Source organism: Aquila chrysaetos, chromosome 5, assembly GCF_900496995.4.
Source record: "Aquila chrysaetos chrysaetos chromosome 5, bAquChr1.4, whole genome shotgun sequence".
Classification (NCBI taxonomy): domain Eukaryota; kingdom Metazoa; phylum Chordata; class Aves; order Accipitriformes; family Accipitridae; genus Aquila; species Aquila chrysaetos.
Genome location: NC_044008.1, coordinates 15883097 through 15908545, shown reverse-complemented (window position 1 = coordinate 15908545; position 25449 = coordinate 15883097). Strand labels below are relative to the sequence as shown.

At 37.4% G+C, this 25449-nt stretch overlaps 1 protein-coding gene across 1 annotated transcript in view; it reads left to right on the top strand.

Annotated features, from left to right (window-relative positions):
• COG5 (component of oligomeric golgi complex 5) overlaps positions 1-25449 on the top strand; it is a 194139-nt gene that overhangs the window by 124560 nt on the left and 44130 nt on the right. The window contains exons 8-14 of the mRNA XM_030014841.2: positions 2004-2169; positions 3136-3248; positions 3344-3421; positions 17469-17550; positions 19506-19710; positions 20852-21013; positions 24300-24399. Of these exons, the coding sequence (XP_029870701.1) occupies positions 2004-2169; positions 3136-3248; positions 3344-3421; positions 17469-17550; positions 19506-19710; positions 20852-21013; positions 24300-24399 (906 nt within the window). The remainder of the gene's footprint in view (positions 1-2003; positions 2170-3135; positions 3249-3343; positions 3422-17468; positions 17551-19505; positions 19711-20851; positions 21014-24299; positions 24400-25449) is intronic.

The following is a 25449-nucleotide window of genomic DNA, read 5'->3' as shown; positions in this document are numbered from 1 at the left end:
AGTATTCTATAAGAATTAGAACAATTTCAACAGGAAAGACTGGTAAATGAGGTGAGTCTTTTCTATCTTTGCTTTACTTCCTTTCAGTTTCATTCTCTTTCTTCCTTCCAGTTTATTTTCATTCTATTCTCCATCCTCTTCCCATTTATATTTTCTTTTTCTTGTTCATTTTGTCCCCAAATTCCCTCCTTGCATTATACTACTATTCATTTTCTGACATCCCATTAATCTTCCAGTCTTTATGGCTTACTTTCCCACCTCCACAAGCACACCCACAGGATGCTTAGAAATTTTACAGCATACCCAGTTGTCAAAAAACTAAACCTACAAGTCCCAGACCCATAATACTATGCTGGGAATGCTCATTAACTCCCACACTGTTTGGAAAAAGAAACTGGTACAGTTAGTATAAGGTCTGTAAACCGCAATACATGCCTAATATTCCTTTGCTTTCCACTAAACCTGGAAACTCCTCATTGGAGTTGGGGAAGGAGATGCGATCTGGCTTTTTTGCTTCAACTATGGTTCTGATCTTTGCAGAATCCCTAGAAGGAGTGACATGAATGTGTAGTTATAGTGCTGTGACATCTGAAACATTAGGTTTGAGGAGAATGCCCTGTTGATCAATGGATCAGAAAACCCGTTGCTGTAGGTGGATGTACCAGCAAGAGAATCTTCAGCACAGCAGCCACATCATAGCTTTACTGCTGTGGTAGTGCACGTTCCCCACGCTTGAAAGGCAGATGATCACACCCTCTTTCTTTGACTCAGGGGTGTCTGGCTGAAAACAACTGTGACCTGGGGAAGGTGAAGCAGAATTGCATTGGTCTTGGAGCAGACCCTTTCAATGTTAGTGGCTACTACTGCTGCAGCTACCAGCAGGGTCCAGTGGTGTAAGGTCTCACTGCCAGAGAAGTGTCAAAGTGGGGTTTCTACTGGGGCGTGCCTGTGGTCTCAGATGCTTCTGTCCAGTCTGGGTGCCAGGATTTCTGCCAGACCATGTTCTTTACTGCTGGCAGAAGTCACTAAGAAAAATGACAAAAGACTGCATCTCTAATGTGTGTATGATCAACTGATCGGCCCCTCCACTAATTGCCTGTGAATGCTAAATAAAAAAGCAGTATTCAGTGTATGGATGACAGTGCTTAGTTTCCAAAGACAATAATTTGAGGCTTTTCTTTTCCTAAATAGCACCCATGTCAGTGTTTAGTGTTGCTCAGTGGAATTATCATCAGATTTAATCTTAATCAAAGGTCTCTTAAAGAATGGACCTGAATAGTTTTTGGATAGTTTTCACTCTCCTGTATTGCGGAAAAGCTCTGAACAATACAGAGACAGTTGAGCTTTTTTTTTTCTTTTTTTTTCTCCAGGCTTTGGAAATGATCACTGTGTTGCTTTGCACTCTTAATTCTGCTGTGACGAAAATGAAGTTATTGTCAGCATTAGAAATAGAAATGTAGAAATACAAGCTTAAATTCTGCAGTAGTCAGTAGTAGGGGCTTGACCTGCTTGCCTCTGCTTATCCTTGGTTAGTATTTTTTTTTTAAAGTCTGTATCACATTTAATTAACTGTCTGGCATTTAAATGACAGTACTGTAACAGATACCATGTGTTAAAACAATATTACTAGCTACACCATAGCTGAATATAGCTGTACTGTAACTAACCTTGGAATTATTGGATCAATCACTGGTGACTGACCCCAGGTCAGATATTGCTAGCAGTGCTTCCAGTTCCTTTTTTTCCATTCTTCTTATTCAGAGGATAGTGCCAAAGGAAGCTAAGCAAAGCATTGGTAGGCAATCAAAGGAAATAAATTCTCTCCTTTACTTTCTGTTCTCTGTTATGCGGCAAGGATGCCAGTTATTTAATGTTAAATGAAATGAATTAGCAGACTGAACTTAAAGAGGAACTTGCCCAGTAAAATGATGCCTCATCATGATAAAAAAACCCTATGGCACAGTTAAAGATAATCATTATTTTTTAAAATCTTCTTTCTCTAGAATCCTGCTCAAGTGGGAACTGCTCTTCAGGTTTTCCATAACCTTGGGACTTTGAAGGATACCATTGCTAATGTGGTGGATGGATACTGCACAATCCTGGAGGAGAACATAAAAAATGCTTTGGATATCAAAGTATTGACCCAACCATCTCAAAGTATTACAAGAGGTATGATGCTTGTTTTACAGAGAATGATAACTGAGTTTTTTGACAGAAGTACAGTGTGTTGTCAAATGGAAGAAACTCTCACATCCAAGCCTGTTATAGGAACATTTCCCTGCTTGCTTTAACCAGTAGAGGATGGGAATAGGCATGTCTCAGAAATCATTTAATACAAAGCCAAAATTAGGTTTGTCTGTTCTTATTGGGCTCAGACAAATTCTTCTTTCTTTGTGTTGGTGGGAGGATCACGGGTAGAAATTATTTGCAAGCAATGGAACAAGCCTGAAACTACGTTGTGATGCTTTTGTCAGATGGAAATAATTTCAAAGCAGTATATTCAATATGAAGGAATGTTGCACTGTTAGACATTTAGATCCCACATGTTAGCTCAAATACCAAAGAATACAGAGGAGTTGGGGAGTCAGGCAAATTTGAACTTTGGCAATATGAACATTTAAAGCTTTTTAAAAAAAACTTCTGCAACAAGTTGGGGGTCCAAAACCATAATTATCAGCATAATAAAGGAATACAGCCCCTCTCAAGGAAAGTGATGGTTTAGAAGCTGCATGCTCTTCAGCTGGAATATCACTTTTTTTAGCAGTTTACCTATGCACTTAAGTCCTGAGCTGGTAATACCTGTATTTTTCACAGCCACTGTCTCTGCCATTTCACTTTGCTATTACATCCTGCAGCAGTGCTCACTGGCATTACCTTGGTGTTTCTGTGGAGGTCTGAACAGTGGTAACAGTGATGAACATTGAAGTATCCCCACTAACTTTAGAGTTTAGTTGACTTCTCAGTTGAGACAACTGAGGCCATCCAGAAAGCTCTGTTTTGAAGCTATTTTAGGCTGCTTTGATTTTTAAAAAAAAATTCTTATGTCAGACTGCATAGAGATCTGTATTTCTAATATTTTAATTTTCACACATGAAAGCTGAAATGTGCTGCTGTGTGTTTTTAAAAACCATTTAGGTGGTCCTGGTAGAGCTGCTATGCCAACACCTGGGAACACAGCAGCTTTTCGAGCAGCCCTCTGGACAAACATGGAGAAACTCATGGATCAGATCTGTGCTGCTTGTGGACAGGTACTCATCAGCTAATTATTGTTTGTCTAGTCATGCAATTTTGCATATAAGATATTAGATGTCAACTTTTCCTCTCAATTAATTCTTTCTTACAGGTGCAGCATTTGCAGAAAGTATTGACAAAGAAAAGAGATCCTGTGTCACATGTCTGCTTCATAGAGGAAATAGTTAAGGTAAAATTTTAATTTAGCTGAATATGTTTTAGTAATTCTGTTAAGGAAAATGTGATGAGGGAATGCTTTTGTTTACAATTTTACAGTTCCATAAAAATTTTGTAATTAAATTAATGGGAAGTGTTGAAAGTCAAACTAACATCAAAAGCTTTATTTATGGTCTCTGGGTTACATCTGTAGGGTATAAACATGTTCTTTTTGTAATAATTTCTTTCTTTAAAGGGAGCTGGTAAGGCACACTGTCAGTTTTTATTACTGATCATTAATGTCATTCCATAAAATACCATGTGATTCAAGTAATTAATTAAGTGTGTTAGTTTGCATAGGAAAATGTGTCTTCATCTAACACTTTCAGCCATCTATTTCTCTACTTCTTGGCAATTTCTTCCTTGAAAAATAATCATGGCTGTTCTTTTGAATACCTATTCTTCTCCATTCAATTGCATTGTTTTTTATTCATATTTGGAATAATTTGATTAATAGTCTTCCTAAATGTTAGGAACAGAATTACTGAAGTTATCTCATCTACCTTAGTAGATGAGAAGAAACAGAAACAAAAGATGTGTTTATGCAGACATCTCCTTTTCCAAGTATATGGCTGGATTTTTAATTTACATGAATTTAATTTTTTAAATATGTTGGGGAAACTCTTCATATGCAAATGTGGTCTTCTCAACAGTGAAAGCAAATAATGAAGGTTAAATACAGCATTTAAGTTTGTCTGTTAAGCCCATCTCCAAAAGACGTTGCACAGAACATCACTTTTCTATAAGGCACTTCAAGCTTCTCTTTCTGTGTTGTAAAAAAAAAAACCAAAACAAACACAAAATGCTTATAAAAAAAGTTTATAAACTTCTAGCATATTTTCTTCATTAAAAAGTTTGATCCTGCAAAAACTATCTATTGCTGCCTCAGTGGAGCCCTTCAGTCTGTCAGCATGTTTAAGGAGAAACACAGAAACCTAGAGACAGAAGGAGGAACTCTGGAAGGCTCAGGAAGAGTTTGGATGGAAAGGAAGCTTAGATAAATGAGCTTTCAGTGTTCATGAGTGGCTCCCACCCTTAGCCTGTGCTTCTCAATTTCACTCTTTCCTTTTGTAGAAAAGTACTCGAAAGGTGATAGGATTTTTTCCAGTTGTCGAGGATGATAATAGAGGGAAGCCAAAGGAAATCTTTTATCATCCTGGAGAATAAATGAAGAGTGAGAATGAATCTCAATAGAAGCTAGATGCAGAGTAAGGAAAAACTCATTAGAATATAAAATAAAAAGCTTTTAGGTTGTCATATGCTAATCATGTTCCATGATCTCTCTGATTACCGTTCCCTCCCTTTGACTTCATACTGCAGGATTGCATCTAAGTGACAAATTGTATTTCCCAAATAAAATGCATCCATTTGTTTTTCCACAGTTATCACACTTCCAGTTAGTTTGCTCTTCAACAGGTGTTTTGGTGTAGTATAACACCAAGCTGGATGGTTGTCATTCTCAGTGAGGCAGCTAAGGAGTAGTGGTGCATCCTTGTGTGATGCTACCAGAGTGCTCTCAGCATGACACAGTACTGCTGATAGCATTGATGCTTTACTTCCTTCTTACCTGAGATGGTTCACTGTAGCACAGTGTTTTTCTTGGCCCTTCTCACAGTTATACCATTTGTTCTAGTGTCCCTTGAAAAAGGTATGGCGCCAGCCTGCAGATGGGTGAAGTCACACCAAACAGTGCAGCTCTTGTTTAGACAAAATCAGACAAGTACTACATGCTGCTGAAATTCAAGAGTATGTACAAATGGCTGTATGGGAGAGTATGAATTGTTGTGTACATAGATATAAGAAAGAAATTGATATTTTGCTGTTTACTAATGAAGATTCCATCTTGTATTAATCCAAACTGAAACAACATGCTTTCCTCAGCAAGTGTTCTGGAGAGGGAGAAAAGTTAGATTTTCTTTATTGTATTCAATTTCATTAATAAACAGCAAATGAACAAAACAAACTAAAGGTACTAACATTATACCCATTCGCTAGGGCAGCATGCCCATGCCAGAAGATAGGAAAACGAATCATCCACTCTACAGTCTGTGCACTAATTACTGTTACTGTTGTCAACATTATTATTATAGTCATCTTCTGCAGCAGCTGCAGTACCACTTTGCCTGTCCATCTGCTTCCTTGTTTTGATTACTGCAGTGGAAGTATCATCCTAGGAAGCATAAGAGAGGAGGAGACCCAGCCTTTTTAAAGCACAAGTCCTTTAATAGCAAGGAAGCTACTTGTGTATTTTGTGGTTTGGGTGGTTTTTTTTTTATTTCCAATCATTCTTTTCCATTGGGGATTTTTGTGTCTTTCTCTTCACAGATAGCACAGCCTGCATTTTTTTCTAATTATGATCTCAAACATGTGCTTTCTGGCCTTCTAAATACCTGTTATCACAATAATATTTAGTAGTGTTGTATCCTGTTGTATCGAAAAATGTAGTTTTAAAAACACTAGCTAATTAATTAAAGGATTCACAAACCCCCTCTGTTTAAAAAAAAAAGGAAACAAAACAAAAATCTGACAGATGGAGAAACTGAGGCACAGAACTTGTAAAGTTTATAAATACTGGAGTTCAGCAGGAGGGCAATGACAACAGCCACATCTTTTCTACACTATGGTTTCTCTTACAGAATTCACTTCCAAATTTTTCCATGATTAGATGTGGCCAAGAGTTAAGTGACATACCTGGGCTTACATGAGTATCATGGAAGAATCTGGAGATTAAATTTACACTGCACTTTTTTCCACTCCTTCTTTTTGCAGATCTAGCTTTTGGTATTTTTCCTTTGCCACAATATGAAATGAATGTAATTTCAAAAAGAAATCGTGCACTTATATACATTGTAAAAACCTTTACATGTCATACTAGTAATGAACTATAGATTCATTTTTAATCTGTAAATGTTAAAATTACAGATTTAATTTCAGAAAGAGATCTACGAGATATTTAAAGGAGAAACACATTTCTTTTAAGGCTGAGTGGACATTTTTGTGGTTTTATCTAAGGAAAAAGGCCTTTAATGACTAGATTTTAGTTGAGGAGCAAGGCTAAAAGAATTCAGAATTCATTAAGTTCTGATTTCTAGTTTTGGGGAAAATGAATAGAGATTTAATTTTATAATTTTTTTTAAAAGGTAGGGTTATTTTCATAATGTTGAGGGTAAAAATTAAAATTACAAATAGGATTTAAATAATGTAAAATTGATATTTTTGTTCACCTAATGACTGGTTATTTATATCACTTCTTTCAATTGCTTAATTCACCTTCAGAGAGCTAATAGGTTACTCCAGTTTGTTCTGCTTTATTGCTTCTCTCTTTCAATGTGTAGTGACTAATCCTGCCTCAGCTGTTTTAATACCTAAACTACAATTGACTACAGTGTAAGTCCCAGTAGAACATATCTTTCTGTGACAGCCACCTTCCTAATTAGAGATAAGAATCCCTCTAAGCCCCTTGTAAAAGAGTTGAAAATGATCTCTGATCCTCATCTATTTTGAGTCCTTCACTCCTACATAGGCATGAGCGAACAGTTCTGCAAAGTGAGAAGCAACCTTAAAAGCAGCAAATCATTTTGTAGGGGGTTTTGGGTCGGTCTATAAAAAGGGTGAGCTGGGGTCTCTCCGCTGGGCAGAAGGGGACTCCCTGTGAGAGGCCAGATCTGCCCTTGATCACCTTTGATCTGCTGACGTCCGGCTTGTTAGCAGCTAAGGCACACCACAAGCCCTGTCATTTACATAAGCCTCTGGATAAAAAAGTGAGCTGGGAGTTGTAGGGAGTGTTGTTATGTACTTTATGGAGGGCTCTTATCATTGCCTTTCCTGATGAACGTTTGGTGAGTAAGCAGGCTATTTTCCTGAGTTGTCAACACTGGCAATATGAGGTGTTAACAATACAGAAGGAAATGTACTCATCATTACATAAGATAAAGAAAATAAATGGAAAATATAAATGTTTATTGCCCAAAGTGTACTTACATTTCACGTTCTTATTTCTCCTCCCTGTCAAAACTTGTTAAAAAATGTTGCTGTTTTGAAATTATTCACATCTAACATCACATATTCACATTCAGTTGACCCAATTAAAAAATAATCCCAAGTGGAAAAAAATGAAAAATAATCTAATTACTGCCTTATGTGAGTTCAGAAAATAATCTGGTTTTCACCTATTATCACAAGGATGTGATTTATTTTCCAGTATTTTTTTGTAGAAACAGAATTGGATTACTTGCATATCATTTCTACTGTGGTTTCTGTTTATTATTTAAGCAGTAACAAGGTACTTTGTGGAGATCTAAACACAGGTGAATGAGCAGGTTTTTGATCCCCAAAATACTGAAGATGCTCGTTATTTCAAACATACAAATTGTCCTGCTGAATTCAGTTGCAAGATTTTTGAGGCCTCTCTTAAAAAACCAAAAAGGTCTTACCAGTTAACAGTCCTGATTCTAGTTTTGGATGGATCAGTGTGTCCAGACAGCCATGCTAAAAGTAATTTGATTCTAATTCAAATGGGAGGGTCAGAGCCTGTGCAATGGTTTTCTAATGACACTGCATTCTCTCTAGAACTTTCTCTGACAGAAATGTGCAGCCATAAATAAAAGGGATGGTGTGGAGGCTGCATGGGTTAATAGGTTATAATGACCTTTGTTCTTTTTCACTTATGGTTTGTTGGTGTTTGTGCAAATTGCAGTTCAGTGATGATTGAAAATTATTAAATCAGTTGGTTTTCAGTCAGCTTGCTATTCGACAAGAAATGCATTTACTAGAACTGCCGCCTCTTATCGTTGTTCTTGTCAATCTTACCTGAACAACTGCAGGCTGAGTGGACGTGGTAACAAATCACCCTTTCATCCTTGGATGGGGTATGTAGTAGTCAAGGTGAAAATGTAGTTTGAATTGCTGCTGTACAAACTAAATCAGTTCTCTGGATACAAGAAAGCTGTCAGGTCCCTTGGGTAGTTACTGGCTTTTGGAAACACTAAGTTCATTTACTTCTAGCTGATACATATCTTGCAGGAATATGGGAGGATTAATTAATGTTTTAAGCAGTTTTGGAGATACAGGACACTGTTTAAGACCCAAGTATTTTTATTCCTAAAAATTAGTTTTTCTGAGTAATCATTTAAGAATTCTAATATTCTAATAGGGAAAATGCACAGTCTTAACTTTATTTTCTAGTTAAGAGGGTTATATTTCTTTAAAAAAACAGGTTTTGTTTCTTTTGTCAGCTGCATAAAGAGTCCTTTTTAAAATGTTGCACCACTGCTGGAAATCTAGAAACTATTACACCTTGGGTATAAACTGATCAACTCAGTGTAATGAAATTCTATGCCCTGCAGTAAAACAAAAAAATCAAGGTCATTTTTAAAATCGTGGTGTCATTTATTGACATCTATTGACCTGCAATGTATAATGTAGACAACATTAGAAATTTAAATGCAGTGTTCTTTTAAGAAATTTAATCTTGACTACTTTGAGAAGATGGAAAAGCTTTATTGAAAACACACTTGGAATTTGTCTTTCTTTACTGATTAATTGCACTACTGAGGATGATGTCTTTTTGTTCACAGTCTAGCATTTGGCAATTATGTTGCTATAGAAATAGTGCAAATAGATTTCCTTATTTCTGTCCCATAAGATCTTGCCATACAAAATTGTTAAATCATTTGCATTGTTGCTTTATTGGTGGAAAAAATATTTAGGCTGTCCTTTAAATGTCTTCTGTTTTTAGAGCAACGTTCGCAAGTCCCGTATTTCTTTATGGTGGAGCCTTTGATTACAAATAGAAAACACTGTATGTATTAGTATGCAAAGCCTGATTTCAGGAGCCTGCAGCAACTAGCTGCATCGTAATATTCACTATATTGTTTTACATTTCAAAGAGGCTTCACAATAAAGATGTTTTTCACATTCTACTCAAAGTATCAAAATTTCTACAGGGAAAAATAAGTTGGAAGTGATTGTCATGAAGTGGGAGCCAGTTTAGAATCAGTGGGTCAGATTTATTATTTGAATGTTAGAAATAGCTATTTTAGACACACACACAAATATGATAATTCACAGATGGGAAATTATACTCATTAAGTTCTAAATTTACAGTGTGGAGGAAATAGAGACATTTATAAAAATAAATATATGTCTTTTCAGCATCTTCTTGCATTCTTATCTAATACTGAAAAAGGGAGGTACTTTCATTCTTATTCCTTGAATTTAGATTTAATGTCAGATACTAAATAGTCATATTAAGAACAGAGCTCAAGAGATTTCATTTCATTAATAGCAAAGTTAATTAGTAGTTCGGTATGTTTTTTAAAAATGAGGTAAGCTGTTCTGTTTTTGTTTGAGGAGACTGTAAATTGGTTTTGCAGGCTGTGGCATTAATATTATTGTAGAGTAACAGTGAATGCAGATCTTCAAATGTCTTTGCTCTCATGGTACTGGTACTCAGCCCACTATTGTTCAGTGGTTTATTAACTTACTAGTAGCTATTAGTGAAAATGGGTTATACTTTTTGAACTGTGGGATCAAGTCACTTTCATGTGAATAAGTGGGAAGGGGTTTAGCACATGGATTCTGTCAGCCTGTACTTTCTCCATCAAAGATAATCTTGTAATCCTGCAAACAGACAACATTAATCTAAATTTCAGATCCATACAGCTGGGTAATAATGTTGCTTCACAATATTAACAAGTCTGCATACATGCTATAATACAATGCACTAAAGATATAAAGACTACTAAATAAAAAAAAATTAATATGTAAGTATAAATGTTTTTTTACCTCCTGTTCATTCCATACCAATAAAAGAATACTGATCTGAATCCTTTCCTTACCACCAGTCATTGCATAGAAGATGGTTAAATCTGCAGTCTATCTCAGTTGCACTGTGTGCTGTAACAGCCCTCTTTTTGAAGTTCTGAAACTCAGCTCTTTATGAACATAGGTTTGCTCATGAATGGCCCAGCTGAATGGCCAGGCCCAGAGGGTGGTGGTCAGTGGCACAAAGTCTAGCTGGGGGCCAGTAACTAGTGGTGTACCCCAGGGATCAATATGGGGTCCAGTCCTGTTTGACACCTTCATTAATGATCTGGATGATGGGGCAGGATGTCCCCTCAGCAAGTTTGCTGATGACACAAAACTGGGAGGAGTGACTGATGGTCCAGAGGGTCGTGCTGCCATCCAGCAGGACCTCAGCAGGCTGGAGAAATGGACTGACAGGAACCTCATGAAGTTCAACAAGGAGAAGTGCAAAGTCCTGCACATGGGGAGGAACAACCCAAGGCACCAGTACATGCTGGGGGCCACCCAGCTGGAAAGCAGCTTGGCAGAAAAGGACCTGGGGGTCCTGGCGGCCACCAAGTTGAACATAAGCCAGCAACGTGCCCTTGTGGCAAAGAAGGTGAAGAGTATCCTGGGCTGCAGTAAGCAGTGTATTGCCAGCAGATTGAGGAGGTGATCCTTCCCTTTATTCACCACTGGTGAGGCCACACAGGAAGCACTGCGGTGAGTTCTGGGCTCCCCAGTACAAGAGAAATGTGGACACACTGGAGGGAGTCCAAAAAAGGGCCACAAAGATGAAGGGACTGGAGCATCTCTCCTACGAGGAAAGGCTGAGAGAGCTGGGACTGGTCAGCCTGGAGAAGAAAAGGCTCAGGGGGGATCTCATCAATGTATATAAATACCTGAAGGGAAGGTGCAGAGAGGACAGAGCCAGGCTCTTCTCAGTGGTGCCCGGTTGACAGGACCAGAGGCAACGGGCGCGAACTGAAACACAGGCAGTTCCCTCTGAACGTCAGGAAACACCTTTTGCACTGTGAGTGTGACTGAGCACTAGCACAGGTTGCCCAGGGAGGTTGTGGAGTCTCCATCCTTGGACGTACACAAAAGCTGCCTGGACACGGTCCTGGGCAACCTAGTCTACATGACCCTGCTCAAGCAGGGGGTTGGACCAGATGACCTCCAGAGGTCCCTCCCAACCTCAACCATTCTGTGATTCTCTTGACTTCTAGCTTAAAATCTCTGCCTAAAAGGCCAGTTGGCTGCTTTGAATTTGGCATTTACTAAAAGTAGACCTTTTCTGTCCTAGACTAGCAAAAGTGTTAAACTTTTGCCATTAGAATATTAAATTTTCACACTTATTATGCTTGTATTATTGGGGAAAGACAACAGAAAGATTTACTTAAGAGAACCTTACATTAAAATACAGATTGCTAGTTTGTGTTCACCTAGGATGCACAAGCCTATGTTTGACTTTGCTTTCTTGAGCTGGGACAGAGAGCAGGATGAACCAGCACTGTCCAAATGTCTCCTGGCACTATCATTATTCAGTACTATCACACATTCTTGTTTTAGCTAAAAAACTCTCTCTTGTGGGGAAGTTGCACAATATTACTGTCTGTGCAGAGTATTGACAATAGTAACTTTATAGTAATAGTTGAAACGCAATAGTTATACAAGGTGAATGCATTTTTTGCTGATTGTTGATTATGGCCCTGATTCAGCAAAGCACTTAAGCACATTCTTAATTTCACATAAATAAGGTATACCATGGAAGTCAAACAGACTGTCTGCATCTGTTATTCTAATAAAGGTAAACTTTGTTGAATTATGGCTTACACTAATGATCTTTGTCCAGTTCAGGTGCACAATAAAGTTAGCCTAACTGTTGAGAAAATTCATTGCCATTTGTGGTCTAGCCTGCCAGACATTTTTTGTCTGATTTATGTGTGTAATTTCCATGAGCAAGTATTTCCTATGTGAATAGTATGTGTGACTGAGTACTGAATTTTTAAACAGTATGAGAAAGGGTAAAATTCTAGTGGATGGGCCAGACTGGAATCTGATTGTTGTGTTTTTCTATTTTACTCTACACAGATGCAAGTGGATTCCCTAGGAATAACATTTTCAAAAGTAGCTAAGTGCTTATAGTCCATATGTCTTTCAAAAGCATCTTTCTATTCCCCTGCTTCTGGCCAGCTGTCCAGCAGGTCGGAACAGCAGAGGGTTGCCCTAGTTTATGTTACTGGGCAGTTGTTCAGTTCATTTCTGAAAGCAAAGAATTGACAAGAGGAAGACAGATGTAAGCAGTCTTGCACTGCCCAAGGAGTTGTGTAGGGGCTACTAAATTGTTTGAGTCCCTGCTCAGCTGTATCAGTTCTGGAGAATAAAGTGGTCACTGGGCACAGGAACAGCAGCGATGGTATTTTTAATTACCAGTTTGGGTTGGTAGATTATTAGTTTATGGAAGTGTAGTTTAGGTATAGGAGCATTTTCACAGCAGATTTTTATGAAAAAGTAGCCGGTTCTATGGCTGATCTTAACCTCCAAGCCATTTTGTAGTGGTGCAAATATGATTTATGTGCAGATTTTCTCTGCTGTGAGATCAAAATAAAGCTGCAAACAGATAGTACCATCAACTCAAAAATGCTGAGTTAAATGTATCTGCTTTGGGGGGAAAATTCCGTTTTGCCATTATAGTCCTACAGTTGCTTGCAATTAATGTTCATAGATTTAATTCAGCTGTATTCCATGATGGGGAAAATATGTATATGTCAACCTGAATCTTGCCTGTCCTGAGTTTTAGATACCGTCAATTACAGTTAAGGTTCTTTTGTTGAAGAAAGAACATATTGCATGAAAAGAGGAAATAGCATTATATTATATGCTAAAGTGTAATAATTTCCTTCTGAGAGACTTTAAATTAGGTATGGATGTTTTATGTAGGACTTCTATATATGCAATATGCACCTGAAACAGTTTTGCCCCAGATAACAGTACCAGACCTCTTAACTTCCAAAGGTTTATGTGTTCTCTGCGTTATTAAACGCATACACTGATGGGGAGGAAATATGAGAGAATGGTGACCTTTTTCCAGTGTTGTTGGTTATGGAATAGGAAGCTGTTGGAAAATGATTGCCACAGAGCTGAAAAGATAATCGGATGCAGTTCATTACTCATCTTGTCAGCTGCTCCTGCTACAAGGGATTGTATCACAAGATGTTAATCTGCTTGTGACTCGATTTCAAAGCAAGCATTTTTATTTTGGAGGGGGTGTGAGTAATTTAACATCTTCCAATTTTGTTTCATTTTCAGAAGCAAGAGAAATGGAAAATTCCCAATTTAAAGTCTCAGAATATTAATTGATAAAAATATTAGTACATCCTTGTGGCTTCTGTTACAAAAAATATGATGATATGCTGCAAAAAGCTATTTAATTGCAGAAGTTGTTCTTTTTAAGCTAATGATGAGGTAGCGTACTCCTTGAATAGTGGAAGTTAGTCTGCTAGCACACTTGTGTTCTGCAAGACAACAAGTATGGACACAAGACAGATTTGTACCGAAAAGAATCTCTTCTACACATTGAATCACTAATATGGATGTACCCAATGCTCCCATACATTGTCTACCACTGAGGATATTTGGTGTAAGTGTAGAGAAGGACCAGATTCGTTGCTTACACTCTACAGATGGTAAGATGACAAGAATGCAATTTTAGCTAGATGACATTTTCTGAAAGTGAAAGGCCCAAAAGAGCAGTTACTTTCTGATACTGTGTGATGTTGCTTACAGTGCTGTAGGAAGCATAGGGGAAGGCTTATAAACTTTCCATTACAATAAGATGAGCCAGTAGATTTGCTGTGTACATTTCAGGCAAGCAGTACTGCCTTTTCTTCTTACACCTCCATCCTGCCTATCTTCTTAAGTCCTTAAAGAAATTGTCCAGTACAAGGAAAGGGACATTCCTTTAATCTCCTGCTAAGCTGGAGAAAAACGCGCTTTTTGCTACTCTTTTTTTGTGTCATTTTCTAGTATTGATTATTGTCAAATGGAATTGCACATTATATTTTAAATAAATTATAGTTTCCATTGTGATCTACAGGCACAGATGTAACTTCTATTAGAATACATTATTTAAAAACTAAGCAGTGAGATATTTAAAAGTTCTTAAAAAATAATATATTGAGTTAATGTGCAAGCAAAAGAAATTACAGGTTTAAACAAAACAAGTAAATGGTTCTGGATGCTCATGGTTGCATATGGCACTTTTTACTCCAGCAGGAGTATCTGATGCTAATGCCTTGCTGTATTCCAATTTTGGTAGCTACAGTCCACCCACCTAAATGTCCCCTGGTGTATGTGTAGGCAACAGTATGCTCTAGTTCCTGCCACAAACTCTTACATGGTCTTTTGTGTGCTATTAATCAGCAGCTATATTTCCCCTGCAGAGTGACTGCAGCTCAACACTGGACAAAGTGAAATATCCTGTCTTATATTATAGAAGCAACCAGTAATGACTCCATAGATAGTGTTTTCAGTTGGTCCAAAACTGGAGTATTAATCATTTTTTCCCCTAAACATTTTTGACTGACTAGTCAATCAGTATGAAATGTTATTTGAATTTGCCACGTAGCTTTTCCCCTCTGTTTCTCCTCATACATAATACAGTTGGTTAGCCCAGACGTGAGGGCCTTCTTCACTACAAAATTCTGTACACCATTTGCCCGGGTCAGAACACACAAGCTATTGGTACAGCTGTGGCTACTATGCAAATGTTTACATGAGTACATATGTATATATTATATATGTATATATATATGGGTATATGCAAAAGTTATGTATTTTCACAAAAAACATTAAATGTCATCACATGTATGTTACTATTATTTGTCACCATGTTGAATCTGACAATTAAGATAGAAATGTCAATGTGGAGGGACTCCGTGCAAGTTTGTTTTCAAGACCCTTTAATCATTGCATTTTCTGCTGAGATTATGACAGAGGTGTAGATGGTGATTACAGTAATGAAAAAAAGTTGTTTGAAAGTGCTCTGTAAGTATTTTTCCACCTCCATTAGATTATTTAGAAATTGAATTAAGTTACCATGCTGAATAGGCAAACATTGTTCCAGGTTGGAATAGAGAACATGAAAACTAATTAATTTACTCTATAGTTGATGTGAAAGGCCATTTGTTTTATAGTAATTTTCATGTTTTAAATGTGAAACTCTGAGAAGAACTGAGTAATTTCATGTTTATGTTATAGTAATAAATCTACTAAAACCCCAAAGATATTTTTTGCAGTGCATCTTCTGAATCATTGTCTAATATTATAATTTTGCTTTGCCCATTTATGAAAATCAAGTACAATTTTACAGAAAAGACAAGCATAGCTATAAAATAAGTTACTTCAGTTTCTAAATCTATCAGTGTCCTCAAGCAGTCAAAAATGAGATTCTATCATCCCAGTTTATTTTAGTATTCTATGTTAATTCTCATATATTTTACGAGTCCAACAACATAAAAGATATTCTCTGTCAATTCTTAACACATGGCCTATAAATTTTATCTTTCTTTGAATATCTTTAGAGATAAGGAGTAGGGTTGGATGGATTCCTCACCTACTCTCAGAATTTGTGATAGCATTCTGTCTGATTATTGTTTGGGGGGGGGGGGGGTTGTTTGTTTGTTTGTTTTAATTTTTAGATATCTCAGTGTACCTTTGACTGATTTCAGGTTTTATATAAATTCTTTAAGATGAGAATTTTAGAACTGAAACTTGAGCTTGAACTTGCAGTCTTTCAATGATCAGATCTTCAAGTGGGATGCAATGGACCCTGTTAATGGATGATATTCTAAACACCTTCATTGCTTTGCATGTTATTGCAATGCAAGTGAATAGAGTGCATTCTTTCTTCCTTTGTCATCTTAAGTAGTGATTCAGTTTGGAGTAGCTGGACTTTTATATTTGATAGCTAATCTCCTCCTTTTTGTGGTGCTGGGCAGTGCAGAAGTTGAACTGACACTTTAAAAGGGCTTGTGTTATTAACAAGAACTAGGGTTGGTTGGTTGGGTTTTTTTCATTTTTCTCATAGCAAAGTCACTGGCAGTGCCAAAAGGAAAGCTGAGAAAATGCATCCCTCTTTGATAGTGATTTCAGTGTTGAGCCCTTTGCTTAAACCCATCTTTAGCTGTGAATGTTGTACTTTGAGTTAAAACCTTGGATGTTTCAGAGTAACTCAGGATAGAAACAGCAAAGTGTCAGCATGAGATCCTTAGAATTGCTGACATTTGTCATCACTGCTGGCTGTTTCACTTTTTCATTCTGAGCACTTTTTGCTGATTATCATTACTATAGTGATTTGGTCAAACTGGTTCATTTATACAGTAGGGTCAATACATTCCATCTATACCATGCAATGAAGAAAACCATTCTGTCCAGAGTCAGCTTCCCCTTCCCATAAAAACACTGAACAGCCTTCCAAGTATTTAACTAGTGGGCAGGACAGGATACCCATTGTCATCTCCTGTAATTTTTTTCTACCTCAAACACACAGACAGGAAGAAAGCAAAAGAGAGAAAACAAAATCATGCTTTAATGCTTGAGCATAAGTGCAAGATGTTGGGGGGAGTAAGGAAACAGCCTGCCTTTTCTTGTATGTCTTTTTTGCAAGAATATCCTACCTTGTTTCCACTTCTGACAGCAAGCCCTGTTGACATAAGGTGGTGAAGAGTCAACTGTGAGGTTCACTGTATTTTCATGTGGTTTATGTTTTTAGAAACAAGAAACTGTTCTGTGGTAAGCAGAGCAGCATGCACTGCTTTTGGTCCCTGGTCAGTGTTTGCAAGGGTGTTGTAATGGCAGTAACAATAATTGCTGGGATATAGCCAGCATGAGAACGCCTGCAGAATGAGAAGGTCACTGCAATGCAAAGAGATTTTCTAACACAGCTCCTGAGGTGTGCTGCTTTAGTCTACACTCATGCATCTAGAAAGCTGGGAGCATTTCTCTCAGGCTTGAAGGAAAATATTCCATTTGAGAGAAGACTGAAGCTTTCATTTTTGTATTCCTCAACATTTTTTCCTAGCTTTAAACTTGAGGAAGACCTCTCAGAATTCTTTTACTTAGTTTTATTCTCAGTGATGGTAGAACAGCTTTGACTGGAAGCATTTGCCTTGTTTAAGAATCTTTGAAAAGAGTGTTTTGAAACTTGTATTTCTTTTGTCCCTTGCTATCAGGATCGCCAGTCTGATATTTTGTACAAATTTTGGACTGCAGTAACTCAGACACTTTCCTCTCAGTTTCAGTCAGCAACAGACTGTAAGTATTCAGTATAAATGATTTGTAATGTGTTCTATAGTTATTTTGAATCTCTCATTTCAGTAAGCCCTTTGCTCATTATCTCCTCTACTAGAACTATAGCAGCGGTTCACTCAGTGTGGGGTCTGTGAATTTAAAACTTCTTGGTTTTGTAACCAAACAGGTTGATCCTCCTAAACTATGGTTGAATTTTCAGAAATATTTTCTGCTTCATTAAGTAGTCATTATCTAATAACAAAAACATATTTTTGCAACTGTATGTGGAGGTAAAAATGTTTGGAATGGTACATTATACTTTCCAAAGCAAATGTGTTTGCCAAATTTAAAAATAGTAATTTGATTTTAAAGAGCAGTTCTTACAGTCTTTTCTTGTTAAACACTGATTAGTTGTAAAAAACTGATTTTAGCCCTTTTTGGATACCTTTATAAATAGGAGTCGAGTTTCTTCAAAATTGTGTCTTGTCTAAATATAGATAAATGGCTGGTGTTCTGACCATACACAATATTCTGTACATATGTAATACATAAATAGCAGATACAACCAAGGAATATTAAATAAAAAACATGTATAAACATAAGACAGTACTATTACCAGTACATGCTAGTGCAGCATGCAATTGGATCATAGGTGAGTTTGGTGCTTTTATAAATATATCTTTCGTGTTTGTATACAGTGTATAAAGTTAATGTTTTGCACATACAGATAAAGTGCATAAGATTTGCATTTATCTTTGCGGACTCAGCTATTGCATTGGCCCTTCAAAATTTGGTCCTGTCAGGCATTATAGCAGTAATATAATTTTGAGGAACTAGCTGGTTGATTCATGTTCAGTGGTTGCTATGTAACTAGATGATCCCAGAAGAAAATATATTCATCTTGTGTTAAAACATATTAGTTTTACTGTTTGCCTTACGCATTACTTTAACAGCAGTATCTACATACCAGGAATCTCATATGTTCAAACCAAACATGTGCTACCTGTTTTCAGCACTCGGTTTTAAGATTGTAAAGTTGTGACATCAGTTAATAAGATCAATCAACATTTCAGAAGGGAACTCTTACATTTTGTCAGTCTTTATAAACATAGCTTTGTGACCTAAAATATCTCTGTGTTTGATAATAAATGTGAATCCTCCAGTATAAAAAATTAGGACATATTTGAGTTGAAAGGATAGGCTGGGTGAAATGGGGCAGATGTCTGGAACCCGAAAAACCTACGAATGAATGGAACAGTGTTAATCTCCTAATGTAATGGGAAATCCATAAAGTATGAGTGATGTTAGATCAAGATTAACATCAGTTGCTTAAACAGTTGTACATTTGTTTCATTTCCGGTTACTTGTGGCAAGCCTTTCAAGGCTGAAAGTAATGCTCATTTTTCTGCTGGCTTTGTCATTCTTTATTTGAGAAGTTTAGGAATTGCATTTTAGGTACCTTGTTTTAAGAAGTGTGTGTAAAAGCATATGCTTCCCTCATCGTATTTCTTAAGACTTTGGCTTATAGAAGTTATCTTTGTCTGTTTTAAATGGGTATCTTCAAAGTTGCACAGCCCCACACTTTTCCCCCATCAAGCTATTGTTAGAAAATCTCTAGATTTAGAGAGTTCTAGTCACACTTCAGCCTTAAATGAATGATAATAGTAATAATTAATTTTGATACCAAACATTTCACAACCAGGATTAATATCTTTATTATATAAAGTAAGTTTTCCATGTCCTGTCTTCCAGTTGTGGATTTTATGCTGGTGCTTTAGATACATACCTTTGTCAACTGCTTTTAATGTGATAGCTCATGCCACTTTGAAATTAATTAAAATATTACATTATTAATATTAAAGATAGGATAACATTGTATATTGTTCATTAATATAAATGCAAGGATACAGGTTGTTTATACGAATCAAAAAATTAGTTTGAACGTAGCAATGCATATTGCTTACTGCTTTATTTTGCAGCATCTATGTTTTTGAAACAAGCTTTTGAAGGAGAATACCCTAAATTACTGAGGCTTTATAATGACTTGTGGAAGCGCCTGCAACAATATAGTCAAAATATTCAGAGGAATTTTAACACAAGTGGAACTACTGATCTCTTTGCTGAACTACAACAAATGGAAGAAGATACACAGGACATATTCATGCAAAAAAAACAAGATTATGAGTATGTATTATGAACTCTAAGGCAATAAAATGTAAAGCTTTGCACCCTGCAAGAAAAGAGAGTATTTTTAAGAACTTAGTGTTATTCAAATTGTCAAAGCGGGAAAATTTTAAAGGCTTTCTTTTCCTCTTGCAGTTATTGCTTTAATACTACTTTAGACCTTTAGGATTTTCATTAGGTTATATAATTAACAGTGTTGGATTGTCTTCTCTTTCACAAAGTCTCTGACTTTGGAACTAGTTTTATCTTTTTGTCTCCTTGGGTGAAAAAAAGGCAGAATGATGAAAATTCAGTTTTGTATGTGTTGTGATTACAGCAGTAGCTTCCTCTTAATGATATTGCAATCATTGGAGTGTGACAAATGTTCAGTTTGTTATGATTCACAGTTTTTATGTTTATACATAGTAGAATAAACATGATCTGAGTGGTAGATATCAGAAAGACCAAACTGAAACAGGCTCATCAAGTCTATTAGGACTTCTAGACTTATGTAAGATAGAATGAATATTTTATGTGAGATTTGTATTGGCTTAAATATGTTCCTGAGCAGTCAGTGGGACATGTATTGACTTCAATGGAAGCAAAGTAAAAAGTTCACCAAACTTCTGACAATGAGGTAAAATGTTTGAGAGAGCTACTGCCTACTCATTTTCACAAAGAGAAATACTAAAGACTGAAGCTTATTAAAGGTAAATTTAAGGCAAGTCTGTGTATTTGAAGCTTTCTATATGCATACATATACCAGGAGATAATTTTTTTTTTTTTAATGTACCATTGAGTACAAGCTATCTGCTAATGAAATATGTGAATATAAAAAGGTCTTTCATTGCAGTTCTGGATATCTTGCTGATATTTTGCAGATGTTTTTAGCACTGTTTGTTTCAAGAACACCTTGAATTAGGGATTCCACACCGGTCTTACAGAAAGTGCCAAGAACTGTATTGAACTACACAGAATAGCTCCCTGACTAGTTACTTGGTTCAAGTGAAAAGCAAGAAAGATTAAAATCTTTCCAAGTGTATATGTTTAAAGAGCAGAAGAGAAAGCAGGTTCAATACTGTGAAGTTGGTATGGTCTGGAAAGGTTCAATGCTATTGTGTATTTTAATTTAAAATGTAGTAATTTTGTCTTATATTCACAGTCCAGAGAAGGCCTTGAAAGATTCACTGCAACAATATGAAGCTGCTTATTTGTCAAAATCCTTATCTCGACTCTTTGACCCCATCAATCTTGTCTTCCCTCCTGGAGGTCGGAATCCTCCTTCTTCTGATGAGCTTGACAGCATCATTAAAACTATAGCCAGGTATGCACGTATAATACATTGCAAAATGTAATCTTCGACATGTTTTTCCTCATAAGTTGCAATTTTAGAACTGAGACTTCTTTAGCAGTAAAAGGTTGATTACTCTTTAGTTATAAAACTCGTTAGTGTAAAAATTAAGTCAGGATTTGGAATGGAATGGAATGGAATATTTCAGTTGGAAGGGACCTACTATGATCATCTAGTCCAACTGCCCGACCAATGAAAAAATTCTGCCTGACCAAAAGTTAAAGCATGTTATTTAGGGGATTGTCCAAATGCCTCTTAAACACTGACAGGCATGGGACATTGACCACCTCACTAGGAAGCCTGTTCCAGTGTATGACCACCCTCTTGGTAAAGAAATGCTTCCTAACATCCACTCTAAACCTCTCCTAGCATGGCTTTGAACCACTGCCATGCGTCCTATCACTGGATCCCAGGGAGAAGAGCTCAGCACCTCCTTCACCACTTCCCCACCTCAGGAAGCTGTAGAGAGCAGCGCCCTTCTGCCTCCTTTTCTCCAAACTAGACAAGCGAAAGTCCTTAGCTGCTCCTCACAGGACATTCCTTCCAGCCCTTTTACCAGCTTTGTTGCCCTCCTCTGGACACATTCGAGTACCTTAACAACCTTCTTAAATTGTTCGGGGGTCCCAGAACTGCACACAGTACTCAAGGTGAGGCTGCACCAACGCTGAATACAGCAGGATAACCACCTCTTTATTTTTATTTATAATTTATTATAAATTTTAGTATTTATTTTCTGTATTTTGTTTTTCTGGAATAACTGAAATTTTAGTTTAAGTTTTACTGTTTACAAAACATCAGGAAGAGAAACTTCACACATATTGTAAATGTCTGATATCTTAACTATTCTGACTGTGTCAAACGGAGGATGATAGTTGCTTGGCTGCAAGTGATAATACCTGATGTAAATATTCTGTTAGAGTGAAACATCAAGATAATAGATAAAGACAACTATTCCAGGTAGAATTTGTAAAATTAGATGCTTAAATTACCAATGGTGTATTTTGCCTCATGAGGTTTTGGTAACGACTACTCTGTTTAATACAGTATGAAAATGATGGGCAGTATTCACAGTATGTGTATGTGAGTGTGTGTGTGTCATATAAATACTGACACTCTACTTGTGACTGGGAGTTGCAGATGCTCAGAACATGCCTATTGGTGTGGTTATTGATGTTATTTTGCTCCTTGCAGAGGAGAAGGGAGAATGACATGAAAATTATGACATTTCAGCTGAATTTTCCAGAGTGACCTTTAGCTAATGATGTTTGGGGCCCTGCAGAGTTCTCAGAGAAGGTTATTCCTATGTCAGGGTGCCTAGTGTCTCTCCAGTTCTTGGGAGAGGTTAATCTCATCACTAGCAAAATGATGGTCCTTGTGCTTGTCTGTTTTCTGTAGAGCATTTATGAATGCAGCCCCAACCAATGCAGATCTGGGGGGTTCCATGAACAAGAAATACTGGAAGTGATTTAGAAGTCTTTTCCTTCTTCCATTTGTTCCCTGTTATTCCTTTGGGGCTTCTGTTACTATAAAGGATTGCCTAAAACATAGCTTATTAGTTGTGTCAAGCTAAGGCATCCCCTGGGTATTTCTGCAAAGCTCATGTAATTCCAGAGTTGAATGACTGTGTATTCACCTGTAATGTTTGAAGGCTGCTGCCAAGCTTGAATGTAGTTAATTGCAGTCAATATTTTTGAATGGCTTACTAATAGTGATTTCATACTGAAGTGTCATTCCTAAACTTTGCTCATTTTTACTAGAATAGGAGCACTGCACATAAAATTCCCAAATGACTTGTTAAATTGTAAACTGAATTATGGTGCTTAGAAAGACTTGGTTGTATGTATTACTCTCTCTAAATTGACATGCTAAGGCACATGGAAAATAGGGAGGTGATTGGTGACAGCCAGCATGACTTCACTAAGGGCAGATCGTGCCTGATAGATTTGGTGGCCTTCTACAATGGGGTTACAGTGTTGGTGGATAGGGGAAGAGCAAATGACATCATCTACCTGGACTTGTGCAAAGCATTTGACACTGTCCCACACAACATCCTTGTCTCTAAATTGGAGAGACATAGATTTGATGGATGGACCACTTCCTGGATAGGGAATTGGCTGGATGGTCGCATTCAAAGAGTTGCGGTCAATGGCTCGATGTCCAAGTGGAGACCAGTGATGAGCGGCGTTCCTCAGGGGCCGGTTTTGGGACTGGCGCTGTTTAACATCTTTGTTGGAGATGTGGACAGTGTGATTGAGTGCACCCTCAGCAAGTTTGCCTATGACACCAAGGTGTGTGGTGTGGTCAACGCGCTGGAGGGAAGGGATCCCAAGAGGGACCTTGACAGGCTTGAGAGGCGGGCCTGTGTAAACCTCATGAAGTTCAACAAGGCCAAATGCAAGGTCGTGCACATGGGTCGGGGCAATCCCAAGTACAAATACAGGCTGGGCAGAGAATGGATTGAGAGCAGCCCTGAGGAGAAGGACTTGGGTATACTGGTGGATGAAAAGCTGGACATGAGCTGGCAATGTGCCTTTGCAGCCCAGAAAGCCAACCGTATCCTGGCCTGCATCAGAAGAACTGTGACCAGTAGGTTGAGGGAGGTGATTTTCCCCTTCTACTTTGCTCTGGTGAGACCCCACCTGGAGTACTGTGTTCAGCTCTGGGACCCCCAACATAAGAAGGACATGGACCTGTTGGAGCGAGTCCAGAGAAGCGCCACGAAGATGGTCAGAGGGCTGGAGCACCTCCCCTATGAAGACAGGCTGAGAGAGTTGGGGTTGTTCAGCCTGGAGAAGAGAAGGCTCTGGGGAGACCTTATAGCAGCCTTCCAGTACTTAAAGGGGGCCTACAAGAAAGTGGGAGAGGGACTTTTTACAAGGGCCTGTAGTGATAGGACAAGGGGGAATGGCTTTAAAGTGAAAGAGGGTAGATTTAGATTAGATGTAAGGAAGAAGTTCTTCACTGTGAGGGTGGTGAGGCACTGGAACAGGTTGCCCAGAGAGGTTGTGGATGCCCCATCCCTGGCAGTGTTCAAGGCCAGGTTGGATGGGGCTTTGAGCATCCTGGTCTAGTGGAAGGTGTCCCTGCCCATGGCAGGGGGGTTGGAACTAGATGACCTTTAAGGTCCCTTCCAACCCAACCCATTCTATGATTCTGTGATGATTCTATGCCACATAACTACGTATTCATAGTTAATTCTTTATCAATTAAATACAGCACTGTTTAGCTGTTAATTAAGATTTGTAATCTTCGCTTCCAGCGAGCTAAATGTGGCTGCTGTTGATCCGGACCTGAGTTTAGCTGTGGCAAAAAATGTGGCCAAGACCATTCAGCTCTACAGTGTAAAGTCTGAGCAGCTTGTAAGTAATTTTAAATTTCTAAAAAATTACGTTTTACTGTGTACAATGTTCTGGTTTTTGTGGATTTACAACATAACAGTATAGCAATCTAGACAGACAAAACCTTCAAATTGGCTTTCCATTGTATTTGGAAACATTTTCAGTTAAATTCTGCCTTTGGATAAACACAGTCTATTGATAGCAGTAAAATTTGTATGTATAACTCCAAGTGGAATTTGCCATATTAATTTAAAAAAATCGAAATTGTTGTTAAGTAAAATTAAGACAATTCAGTTCAGTTTAATATTTACCAACATTTGATATTCCATCAGTTACATGATACATCATCTTTATGGCATTAAAATCTGGACTATTAGAATATATTTTTTCACTATTTGCATCAAAATTTGCACTTTTTTTCCATATATTTATTATTTGCCATATATTTAACTGACCCTTGATTTGTTTGCATTTGTCAAATGCTTCCAGTCATTTGCTCTGTACTGTTATCTAGTGTTAAACTGAATAGAGGAAGGATCCCCAAAGCCTTATCCTTTGGGTAAGGATCCCCAAAAAGCCAATGGATAGTACAGTGAATGACGTTGTCATCATATGAAAAAAGAATATTTAAGATCAACAAGTTTCTTGTGAAGTCTGTTGCTGAAATTTTAATGTTTTTCTTATGAAGAGATGAAAATTAATTTTTGCAATACACAGACCCACAAGAAATGACTAACTACTTGTATTTGTAAACAAGATTCTCACTTAACACTAATTTTGAAAGCAAACTCAGACTCCGGTGACATTTATTTACAATATGGTTCATTTAAAGAGAGATACTTGCTGACAATTTTTTATAACAATTGGATACAAAACATTGCAGCAATTAAGTTAGTATGGATTCTGTTTACCTTTTAGACACCTGCTGTCTCTGAATAGATTTAAAAAAATAGAAATTCAGTAATACATACCTTGTTTACCCTGTCTGTTGGATGAATTGTATTGGAAGTTTGCAAACTAGTGTATGGAAGAGGAATGTAGGTGAAGCAGTCATGGAGGCTATAAAGAATA